The 12,743-nt window shown below is 43.5% G+C and overlaps 1 protein-coding gene across 1 annotated transcript in view; it reads right to left on the reverse strand.

Annotated features, from left to right (window-relative positions):
- LOC145489587 (uncharacterized) overlaps positions 1–12,743 on the reverse strand; it is a 120,788-nt gene that overhangs the window by 65,920 nt on the left and 42,125 nt on the right. The window contains exons 24-32 of the mRNA XM_081468570.1: positions 12,112–12,314; positions 10,963–11,290; positions 9,379–9,570; positions 8,449–8,761; positions 7,161–8,252; positions 5,416–6,476; positions 3,993–4,160; positions 3,085–3,504; positions 135–1,340 (exon numbers count right to left, since the gene is read on the reverse strand). Of these exons, the coding sequence (XP_081324696.1) occupies positions 135–1,340; positions 3,085–3,504; positions 3,993–4,160; positions 5,416–6,476; positions 7,161–8,252; positions 8,449–8,761; positions 9,379–9,570; positions 10,963–11,290; positions 12,112–12,314 (4,983 nt within the window). The remainder of the gene's footprint in view (positions 1–134; positions 1,341–3,084; positions 3,505–3,992; positions 4,161–5,415; positions 6,477–7,160; positions 8,253–8,448; positions 8,762–9,378; positions 9,571–10,962; positions 11,291–12,111; positions 12,315–12,743) is intronic.

Below are 12,743 nucleotides of genomic sequence, written 5' to 3' on the forward strand. Positions count from 1 at the left end.
ACGCGTTTACAATCAGTTCGCAAGCATTTTTGTTGCCAAAAGCCAAAAAAACATCTTAAAAGCCTGATAAATCTTAAGAAGTTGTTATGTGAAGGATCATTGTAACGGCATCAAGGGCTACACATTTCACTTACCTTGGTCGGCTTTCCCTCTGTATCATACATCTCCTTCATTCGAATAAGACCATCATCAACTACTGTAATGTTCTGGCATCTTCTCAAAACACCATCAACCTCGACAGTAACCCCGGCAACAAGCAGTTCTCCCTGCATTGCTGTTAACCCCCCCTGGTAAATGATCATGTCCATGGGGAGGTACGACTGGAGGGAGAGGAAAGTCTGGTTGTAGCCCAAATGGATTCTCCCGGTTCTATCTCCTTCCATTTGACCAATCACGATTGAGATATGCGCTTTGGTGCTTGTCGGATTTATGATGGCTAGCTGCGCTCCACCGTAAAGTTGCAACTCGTCCAGTTCAACATCAGTTCCGTTTGTTTCCAGATCCTCATCATCCAATGTGAGCCACGCCCTGCTTGATCCACCGTGACTGAAGTCACTGTAGCTTGCGCCAAGATTGGCGTCGGGAATTAAAGGTTTTCGACCCAGCCCGTTTAGGTACAAAGTTCTGTTTCGAGTCCACCGTGTCCCGTTGATAACGTCTTCATCCAGAATTATTCTTTCCGCGTGTGCTGCTTCGTCGATACGGTCGTGCCCATAGGTAGCGTTCATTCCGGGCACATTCTCTAGAAACACTGTACCTGGACCACCGGGTTCGTACGGACTGGTGCCCCCTGCACCGAGAAACCGACCCAGGAAGTGGTTCTCGCGATAGTACAAGCAAACACGACCACCCCCACCTCCACCTCCGTAATACCCGGTTGAGCTGTCCCCGTCGCCACCGGAGACGTCAAATTCTCCGTCGCCATGTAATCTTGATGTGTACGCTAGAATACTCCCTCCACTTCCACCGCCGCTGCGAGAAGCCCGTGCAGCTCCCCCTTTAGAGGATAATACTCCATCAACTACTAACGTATCGTGAGCAATGATTTTAAACCGGCCTCCACCTAATCCGCCTGTGAACGGAAAAGCCTCGGCTCCGCCCGTGCTTCCAAATGTCGTGGGTCTTCTGTACTTCCCGTATGAGACACCGACCTTTGACTGGCCTTTACCCAGCCCTCCGTGACCGCCATGCCCTGCACCAGAGGAGCCGGAGACACCACCCCACCCGTCTCCATAGTAACGTAATCCGGGAATTTCATCAACAAGGCTATCACCTGAGAGGTAAGCGAAGGGTTCCACAGTGATGTTCACGTAGTCTAAAGTGAGACTATTTGCCTCCATCTGAGAAAAATCAAAATAGAATAGATTAATACGCACAACTCTTCAGTCTTGGTAAAACGTCTAATAACGACTTGGAGTTTTCGTCCCAAGCCCGTGTGCACCTTTTCTTCCGGAAACCTAAGACCTTCGACCACCTCTTCAAAACGACCAGTTAATCGTTCTTAGGTTCTCCACAGCAGATACGTTTAACTGCGCATGCTAGGATCACTACGAGTCAACAATAAAATGGAAAGTACAATTATGTTTGGAGCAAAGCATACTTGTTACCCATGGCGTGGAGTACACGCACGACTTTGAAAATAAACTAGACGAAAAGGAGGATTGTTATCATTGTTAAACCAAGTTCTTGCAATGAGGAAAGTTTCAATATCTCGACTCTATTTCATAGTAATAGCTTATGTATCAAGGCTAATGATGCGTATAAAAATGTAATGGCATATAAACGATAGTCCCCATGCCATTTAGCGCGAAAATATAATATGCTCGGATATTTGTCCCTGGACATTACAATTATCTGCTCTGAGAAGCGAGCAGTTTTCCGAGAGAATATCTTGAGGAAAAATATAAGCTTTGAGAAACAGATGATGTCCAAGGACAAATATTTATCCGAGCATATTTTTGCGCTGAATGGAGGCTATTGTGTCAATTATCCTTCAAAACGTTTTCGCAACACGGTCAGTTTTGAAAGTGGGGAATATCACTCGGAGATTCCCCAGTTTTAGCTGGGGCATATTCAGTTACGTGAAGCGTTTGAACCATGAGGCTACCGCGCCTCCACACGAAGTGAGTGTGAGGAGCATTAAAAATGTGTTCTTTGAGATTGAAAATTATAGACGGTAAACCAATGTGGAAATCAGGTAATTTGTACAAGCTAACTACTTCATTAAAGCTATAGCAATGTCTAAGGTGTTTTATACATTAGATGTTCTGATCTGTTCATACACTCATTGTTCTGGTCTGTTTATACATTAGCTGCTTCAATCCTAGGTGTCGCCTTGTTTATTTTCTATTCCAAATTGTCAGATGGCTCTGAATTATCGGCAGGGAAATTGAAAAATGACTCGAAATCCATTACGTGGTCTTTTGCATCTGTTTCAGAAGGGATCCTCGTGCAAACAAAAACGAGTGTGATTTGAATGAAGACAGACGTTCAAATGAAACATGTTCTCATATGAATGGTTTCGGACGAAGACCTTTAAATACAGAGGCAATAGGCATCTTTCGACAGTATGCTCATCAGAAACAGTAAGATCTACAGAGATGAATTCGTCAAACAAGACAATAGGCCATTTTACAGAGGCAAGCGAGGCTGGAGGTGACCTTGCTTTAATACAGACCTCTCTGCTTTTCCATTTAAATGCCAACTTATTAGCATTAGAACAACTTGATTTACACAACAAAAGCAGTGAGGTCTTTATCAAAACAAGGTTACCTGCAGCCTCGCTGCCATTCAAAGGCCAGGGGCCCGTTTCTCGAAAGTGGCGGAAACTTTTCGGGTCCGCAAAGCCCATTTTGGATAATCTCTATCTAAAAACCGAGAGGTATACACGCCCGAAACTCCTCGTATGAAGAGAACCTCTGTTCATATTAATAATACGTGAATAAAACAGCTCTGTAATCATAGGGTTTGAGGTTTTGCTACAGCTTTCCGGGTGCGAAAACTTTTCGGGACCTTCGAGAAACGGGCCTCAGGTCACTGAACAGACAACTGTTAAATGTTCTATTCAATGTACAATCTACTGACCTTAGCTCCCCCTCTAATGTCAAACGTTTTTCCAATCATCCGCACATCTTGTCTGTCTTCTCTGGTAGCCGCCATGTAACCGTCCGTCTGCACAACCACGTGATCTAAGGCGAATTCCGTTTCAGTGGAGTTCTCAAGAATAAACCGACACTGCGGTCCAACAGTAAGATTCGTCATTTCTCCCATCACACCTCGCATCGCTACCTCGACTCCACGACAGTTCATACTGCTGGGAAAGGTCACATTGGAACCTTTTTGTGACAGGAGCGAGAATGGAAGGTGTCCCTCCGAGCCCCTCATATGGACGGTCTGGGTGGGGCGCACGGTTAGGATACCACTGCTGTCGCCAACAATTTTGTCCACGCTCATTTTCACGTTATTCCCAGATATCGACAGGCTTCCTTGGCCCATAATTTGCAGCTTAACAGAGACAATGGACAAAAACACATTACCAAAAAACAAACTAGTGAGAAACGAGCATAGGCATAGACTGAGGGAAATTACGGCAACAACGGATGAAATAATAATCGGTTTAATCAAACATTAGTGTCAACTGGTTCTCGAGCAATCAGGCCAGAGTGTTAAAAAGAGGTTTTGTCACGCGAGAAGATACTTCGACACATAACGGCAATGGAATGCGACATGCGACTTCAAAAACTATACAGGAGCAGTCGTAAGTACATACCTGTTTAAACTTATTACCCAGGGATTGGAACTCATTTACATTTAAGTAAAATATTTCAATGCAGTTAACTGCATGTTAACAAGAAGAACGCAAGTGTTTCTTAGGTCAGTACCATAGTCAGTGGTCTGTCGTGGCGCACATGTGTGGCGGTACCCAACAACAGGTTCACCTAAAAGATGGCGTTAACTTTGACATCAATCCAAGGAATACTAAGAACATATACCTCATTGAAGTCATGTTCTTTGGTCTGTTCGTCCTCACTTATGATCCACGAGGTACTGGGGCTAGTGTAATGTGGCGTTTGGTGTGTGGTCGAAGGATTTTCTCGAACGAAGAACCTCACGAGACTAAGAGAAGAATTCGTGCTGGTTTTCTGGAGACTTAGAACTACCTGGAAATCAAACGGAGACATGTTAATACATGGAGACAAGTTAGTTCGAAGGACGGTGCGATGGCTTGAAGGAGCTCAATCACGGTATTTTGAGTCATTTTGGCCACGCACAAATTACCTTTAAATTAAAGGAAACCCGAAAATATTAGTTTACTTAGATAGAAAAAAACAAAAGAGATAATAACAAACCAAAAAGTACACCTGAACGCCACGTTTTACATAAGTTTAAGCGGTATTCTCTCGTCTTCTGCTCGATAATTTATAAATTTAAAAGTGCAATAAAGGTTTGAAGTGAAAGGCTACAAGGAATTCTTGGATGATTTTTAAGATCACTATCATGGAGAAGAAAGGAATGGGGGATTGGTGGATTTGAAGAAAGTAACGAGAAATAATGATATAATGAAGAATTTCATCAATATTCAGGTATAGAGACCTCCCCTCACCTCCCCCCGTAATTCATAGCAGTAATTCAAGCCAGTGTTTAAGCTTAGGCCTCTGTCCATGCCTGTTCGCGGGCAAGGCACTTAAATCAATCACACAGAGGTTCTCCGCACGACTATTGAGGTAACCTGTTGTGGAGGAATCCTTCAATGGACTAAAATCTAGCATTGGCTACTGTCAAGATACCCAGCGAAATCAAATCACTGACCTGATAGCGCAGTTTTTATGGCCGAACTAAGGTACGCTTCGGCGGCACATCAAATACGAACCATCAAACTCGCCTGATGTGCCGCCGAGGGCATACCAAAAATACGATGACGCATGATGACCAAAAACGACTCAACGTTTCACAAAAAATGTCCATCAGGCTCTTGTTGACCATTATATAAGTGCATGGAAGGACCCTGTCCAAAAGGTTGCTACATAATTATAAGCGTGTCCACAAGTTTCCTTGTAACTTCGAGTTAGGTTACTTCTCTGCAATGAGTTTATGCGACACTTGCTCCTTAACGGATATTAAGAAAGTCACCTCTCAAACTCATTAATAATTCATCGAGTTTGAACAAAGCAAATCGGTGTTCGGATATCTGTTCTTAATTAGCAGAGATTTTTTGCGATACTATTTCTCCGTTTTGTAGTTAGTTTTAGTTTCGATTGAGAAGATACATCAAACACTCAAGACAGTGTTTAACCACATTTAAAAACACCTCAAAGTTCGTCAAAAATACTTCGATGCGCGTCGTATTTTCAACTCTCTTGTTGGTGTTTGGAAATGTGGTAAAACACGGTCTTTCGTGTTTGATCAATTACTTACCTTATCAACAGTCAGTCCAACATCCATTCTGCCCGGCTGTCCTTGCAGGCAATATGTAGGGTTGATCCAGTCACTGGATCCAGCAACTTCAGCGTTACTGAGGTAAATGCGTACGTGATATTTAGTCCAAAACCACGAATGGCAATAAGGATAAACCAACAAGTACTCTAAGTACAACGGCAGCGGAAAGAGATATGTCACAACGGGATTTGAATCCTGAGTGTAATAGTGATCGGACGTTGTCAGAAACAGATTTGTCAGCATCGGGTTGCCAGTTTCACACTGTCGAGAGTCGTGAGAGACAGTTCTATAACAATAAGGTGTTCCTGTTGTGCTTAAAACAATTCCGTTTGGGGCTCGGTATGATGTCATGTAATATGGATAATCAGCTTTGTTCCCGGCCAGTTTCAGCTCTTGTATCTCTTGAAGCCTTGATGGTCCATTAAGGGATACTCTGTTGTCAATTCGAAGAGTGCGGTAGGGTCGACTAGCGTTTCGATTGTTTTCCATGTACACAGTTCCAGCTCCGCCCCACTCTGCCTGACTGGTTCCCCCATAGCTCTGGAAGGATCCGATGAAGGTGTAATTTCCATTGTAATAAACAGCAATGCGTCCGCCAGCGCCACCGCCTGCATGAGGCGCGTGGCTCGAAAAGCCCGATCCGCCATTGACCGACACGGTACCTTCACCGTCAAAATTCAACGCGCGGATAACAATGCTACCCCCGGCACCCCCGCCGCTCCCATTGAAATTTCCACTTCCAGGCCCACCATTGGCATGCACAAGTCCCTCGAGTCGTAGCATTTCCGAGATCTCAAAAACAATGCGACCGCCTCCTCGTCCTCCAACCCAGCCGTACAGGCCGTTGCCACCACCACTTCCGTACTGTGTGGGCTCATATATAGAGTCGTATGAGTAAGAGGTTTGGAGACCGGCTGATCCCCGTCCACCTCGACCCCCGTGGCCCCCACCTCCGGCACCAGTGTTGTAGGAAGTCTGCCGAAGACCAGCTCCCGGTCCTTGTTCGGCGCCGTGTCCTCTGAAGTCCGCTGACACCTCACCTGATTGCGGAACGAATAATTTAGATTACCACAGAGATTTTCCTAATTGCTTTGCATATATTTTCTAAACTTCTCTTGATATAATTTTGTTTTTCACTATTCGTGACATATAAAAACATTTCTACAAACAACTGATAAACATCTATCTAATTATCAGTCTACTTAATTACATTTGCTTTAACTGGTTTTTAGAAGTCAGAGATTCTGAGCTCACGGCTACGGATCAAAGGTTGAATCTGATTGACAATAAATGTACTTTGATGAAAGATTATCCTTTTCCAGGCCAAAGTTTGTGAGAAAATGGTAAAGGCACGAAATATAATACAGAAAAAAAAACAGGGCAGACTTCGGAAAGAAAAAGGAAGTCCCACCTACTGCAATCTATTTGAGGGTTTGCGCAAAATCTGAGAGAGACTGAAGGAAGTTCGTCACAGATCACGACATAAAGATTGTAATACGCCAATCACAGCACCCTACAATCACATCAATGACGCTTGGTTGAAAGCGCAGGAAAAGTCGTCCGAGCTAAACCATAATAAGTTACGGTTTTCGCATTTTATTAGGCTGTAAGTTCACAAATATTATGTACTCTCCCTAAATCCTGGCACACGCAAAACCATAGAAAAGCAAGTACATGTATGCATGCTTTAATTTAATATTAGCAAAAATAAAAATGAAGTTTACCAGCAACATCGATTGTGGCGTTCTCTGAGTCCAAAAAAAAGTCGTCGACACTGGCCAGCCCGCCAGCGTTTACCACAAATCGTGTCATGTGCAGACTCACAGGACCATGCCACGGCAGTTTTGTGGTGTGCAGCAGACCAAGCGACTTGATTGACATGTTGATGAACCGGAAGTGGCCCAGCTCTTCTCCGAGAGAATTGCCACCAGACCATAGAAACAGCTTCCCATCTCTATCGATGGTGTAGTCATCGGAGTCCGCAAGAGTTCCATTGATTTCCATGTAAACCTCCCGCAGTGATAACCGCCGCGGAACCTCTAAAGACGCGTTGAAGTACACTAGTGTATTAATCGGAAAATAAAGATCGACGAATTTAAACACTACAGACTGAAGGTGACCAATGTGAAGCACGCCACTCCGATCGCCACGGAGAGTATGAGCATACAGGGTGACATTCTCACGTGATGCGTTCCCATACAGAGCCACGTGTGAGTTTCCATGGAGATGGAACTCGTCGAGGGTGTAATTGTCCGCCTCGTGCAGCCAAGTGACAGCTCCAATGTATCTTGTATCGCTATAGATTCCCTTCATAAGATGTCGAAGTCTCCCTTGCAACTTATTAACAGCCCAAGGGTAGGCCAATCCATAGTTATTGATCTTCAAAACTCTGTACTCCACTATGCTGTCGTTTCGAGTCTCAAGGAACACGGTTCCAGCAGCACCTGGTTCAACGACACTGTCACCACCTTTGGCGGAAAGCGTGCCGTTGAAATTGAGCATGAAAGCGTGATAAATAGCAATGCGGCCACCTGATCCCCCTCCTCCCTGCGGAGACCCAGCACCCCCCCTGGCACTGATCGTTCCGTAGCCATCCAGCTCTTCACAGTCGATCCAGATGCTTCCTCCGCTGCCTCCTCCAGCCGTGCTAGGGGAAGGACCGTCTTCTCCATCTGCTGACAGGTGTCCATCAAGAATCAAGTGGCGCGTCACAATCTTTATTGCCCCACCTCCTTGCCCTCCCAGTCCACTTCGGGTGATGAGGTTTTTATAGGGGTCCACTGTGCTCGTGCGGTAATCTCCATAATACAGGCCACCTAGAGATGAACAATGATATTGTCGTAATCAGATCTGACATAATCGTAACCTTTACGTGCTTCATATTAGGAGAATTTCAGTTGGTCCTCATTCCAAGGCCACAATAATGCCAGCTGTAATTGGATGGTACCTGGAGTAAATTTTAGAAAATCGCCACTCGGTCTAAAAACATATGAATTTTTTATATCGTATTACCATAATGTAACCCGAAGCCTCCTGCACTCCCGTAATCAAAAGGTTTTCTATAATCTCCGTAAAACTGGCCCACGTGATTCGTCCCACTTCCTCTTCCACCAGTTCCGGCGTAGCCAGCACCACTCGCTCCATACACGTTACCAGTTCCCTGGCCTGCTCCTTCAGATGGTTCAAACTCATTTCCAGGCCTTCCCTCCTTAGTAATGTACCCAGCGTGATTATGACTCAGTCTTCCTCCGGAATTTATCCTTAACAGATGTTTAACCACAATGTTCAATTTATTGTTTGACTTGAAGTGGCCTCCGCCAAAAATCTAGTAAGAAAAAACATTAAGAAGGTTTGAAATTATACAACTTTCATGTGACTTGATCAAGCACGTCGGGGGCCATTTTGGACGTAAGCACTAGTATCCACTTACATATACTTCTTACCAACCGAGCTCGAGGTCTGTACTGTAAGTTACGAACCGAGTATTTTCCCCTTCGACTTAGGCCTAAGGGCGAAGCGCGCGGGCCATAAATCGAAGGGCGAAAAACGAGGATCCGTAACTTACAGTACGGACCGAAAAGACGAGGTTAATAAGTTATTTATTATAACTCTACTGTGTGTCTGACGGGTTCGGGAACGATTTCTATTCTCGCAAAACGATTCAAATTTCTGACGGATGTCGAAAGCAAAACGAGTCAATTTGAAATCGTTAATTAAGTCGTTAGCACGTTTTAATTCACAATTTAAAGTAAAAGAAAGTTTGAAACGTTTACTTGCTGTAAAAGTTATGAACACTTGGCGATATAAATCACGAAACATTTTGGCAACAAAAGCGGCTTTAAATTTTAGCGGGCCGTACAGTAGAATAAGGCCCGCTAAATTGACCAATCAGAGCGCGTAGTAACTGAGAGATAAAATATAAAGGAGGATGGTTTTCTTTACCGTCAAGTTTGTGAGAGACAACTGGCTGGTCAATTTCTTGTCAAAGGAATTCAGTTCAAACACTCCTCTGTCCTGAACGTGAAGGGACTGGACTGAGTACTCTCCAGGAGAGGTGTCCCTGCCAAGGCTGGAGTTTGAGTCGGAGTAGAATGACCCACGATCGAACACAAACAAGTCTTGTACGCCCCAGATCTACAAGGAATATGGAAACATGCAATAACAGGTATTTGTCGTTGAACAGTAAATACTTCTTTACTATATCGAAGAACAACGCCGCACACGTAATTACAGATAGGTACGCGCGCAAGCACTTCTGGATCTAGATCATTTACACGAATGCAGAAGCTTTTATTCCTACAGCAACACAGCACTTATATATTTATATATAAAAGTAAATTATCATCTTTAGAGAGGAAGCCATATCAGCCTTAGTTGGTTTCCACGCGGGTCCCCTATCTTGGTCGAATTGGAATTTGGAGATGTTGGTTTTTGTGGAGGGAGGAAAACCGGAGAACCCAAAAAAACAAACCCTCGGAGCAAGCGAGAACTAACAACAAACTCAACCCACATATGACAACGGGCCCGAATCGAAACCGGGCTACAATATTAATTGGTGTGAGGCGAGCGCTCTCACCACTGCGCCCATCCCTGCTCACAAATCAAGGAGTTGTTTCCACGTATAAAATTACCAGTCTTTACTAAAAACGTACATCAGACATAAGGTTTGCTTAAAAAACAATATTATTATAACAGGAAAGACGAGAATTAACTGGCCTCGACAATTCATTTTGGAAATCACCTTAAGTCAGCTTAATTAAGCAAACTACGTAACGCCATCTTGCGCATGCTGTCCACGGAAACGATGCAATAACTTTGTATAACTGTCGAATTTATTTAGCACAGTTGTGCTAATTAGGAAAACTGTAAATAAATAACCAAATATTGCAAACAGAACGTAAACTATTAAGAATCCCAACTGGTGGGAGGCTGACCAGTTAGCTATTTACACAACGCAATGGAGAACAAATCCAGATAGCGAGAAGGATTTGAACCAGGGACTTCCAAATTTCAAATCCAACGCCCTAAAACACTCGGCCACGCTGCCTTCAACAATAGGGAGCTTAAACAATGACGAAGGCGACGCCTAGGACGAGGCCTAACAAAAAATGAATTTATATTTATAACTTATTATTCTTATTACAGCGAGATTTGCAACAGTCTAGATCTGCTCAGTACGCCAATGGCTCCGAAAATATGCTCTGGTTAAATATGCAAAGACAGCGTTCAATTTGAAACGGAAACACGACAAATTAGCCGTCGTCATTCGCGTTCCTCAGCCAGTACGCAGAACTTAGTCATTTCAAGTTGGTGTTCTGCAGAGGACAGCAAAATGAACGAAGACTTATAACGCACATGCACAGCTATTGTTCTGCTCATTAAACCTTTTGTTTGGTGACGTTCTCGTTGCCGTCGTCGCCGTAGTTTGCTTAAGCTCCTTAATAAGTTCTGGCATGCTACGTAGTACCCAGTCTCATTGAAACTTATGGTCTGGGTAGAACTTGGGAGAGTAGAGAGAATACACACCTTTCCTGACGATTTGAAGCTGACTGTTTGCAAGAAAGCACGTCTCGGCAACATCATGCTTCCATTTTCATAAACGCGCAAACCAAACGGAATGTCAGGGTCGGTGACAGCCACAGAGAAATTTTGATGGTACCCTACATGAAGGAATCCACTCTTATCTCCGTAGAGCCGGTCAGCATGAAAATGTACTGGGGCCCGCAAACCATTCAGCGGCATTACAGCGAGTTGAGCAGATCCCCGGATGTGCACTTCATTGAATCTGTGCACATTGGTGCCAGCCGCTGGCTCTATCCAGGTTTTGGCTCCATCATAACTCCTATGCTTGTACCTGGATAGAAGTATTGTGTAAAAAATGAGAGAGAATTTCAAAACCGATATAGTCTTTACAAAACGCTTGCGCTGCTCATTTCACTTTATGAAGCAATTGTGCTTTACTTGGGTCATATAACACCCATTGGGGCGTTAACTTTTCATTCCCCGCAGGAAGAGTATTCAAATGAGGCAGTGACGGGGTTTAATGATGGAAAATATGAGAATTTTGCGTCCACTCTCAAAGCTAGATAATGTATTTCTTTTGGTAATGGTACCTCGCGCGAGTAGATGAGTTCAAGCTACGCTCACAAAACGAGGTTTTATCCTGATTACTTACAGGGTTTCCTTTTATTACTTGCGCAGAATAGATATGACACTTTTACACTAGTGTAGTTCCTTAGCCTTTGTCTCAGGCAAAAAGCACCTTGCTGAATGGCTTTTAGAAGCAGAGAGCTTGTGGGATCGTTGGAGACTTTGCAGAGCCCGAACAAGAGATTTTTAACAATGGGAAAACCTGCTATAACACTGAACGATAAGAAACTTCTTGTGAGAAGACATTGTAAGTGAATTTACCAGAGCTGCATCACGTTATATGAAGTAATTTTGGGATGTATGGTATGCATTGGCTGACTCCTGCCTTCAAATAATGCTTAACTAAAATATGAAGAAAACAAATCACAAAAAAGGTACTAATAAAACAAAAAGGAACGAGGACAGTTAAGGATTGCGAGAGGAGGATTGCGCCCGGATTGCAAACGTCAACGGCAAACTTCATTTACACACCAACAAGAGCTTTCCCGATCGGTAGCTCCTTTAAGCAAGACATGTCATACTAACCTTTCCCAAACCTCTCTTCCTTCAATGAATATTTCCAACTCAGAGAGACCAGCATAGCTTCCTTCACGGTTGAGCTCCACAAATATCTTCGTTGCGTTCCTCCTGACGGGCATATCAACGTAGGAACCTTGGATACAGCCATTGGACATCTGAACGTAGCCGCTTGTAACTGGAACGTCACTGGTACCATCATTAGTCTTGACCTGAAGTAACAACAGGTAAAGGTATTCGGCAATGTTGAGCACGTGGCAATTGATTAAGGAAATTGTGCACAACTATAATTTCTTATAATTCTATATTTAGAGGCTCATTGCAACAAAAAAGTGTATAGTGTATTGTAATGAGTCTGCTGTAAAGTTTAGTCTATTGATAATTTATTGTAAGTTTATTGCCAGTATTGTAAGTAGTTTATTGCAAGTGATGTGTTGAAAGCGGCGAGTTTATAGCAAGTAAAGTATATTAGTATTTTACTGTCTGTAACGCATTGTGTGGAATGTATGGCGTTGTAAAATATCATTAGCAAAATGTTACAAAAAAAAAGTGAAAAAGTACAAAAAAAGAAAGAGAATTTGGCTCCATTTTCAGGTAGCATGCAATTTCTATATTCATGAGGGCATTTTAAAATTGTATAA

The sequence above is a fragment of the Orbicella franksi genome, chromosome 6, assembly GCF_964199315.1.
Source record: "Orbicella franksi chromosome 6, jaOrbFran1.1, whole genome shotgun sequence".
NCBI lineage: Eukaryota > Metazoa > Cnidaria > Anthozoa > Scleractinia > Merulinidae > Orbicella > Orbicella franksi.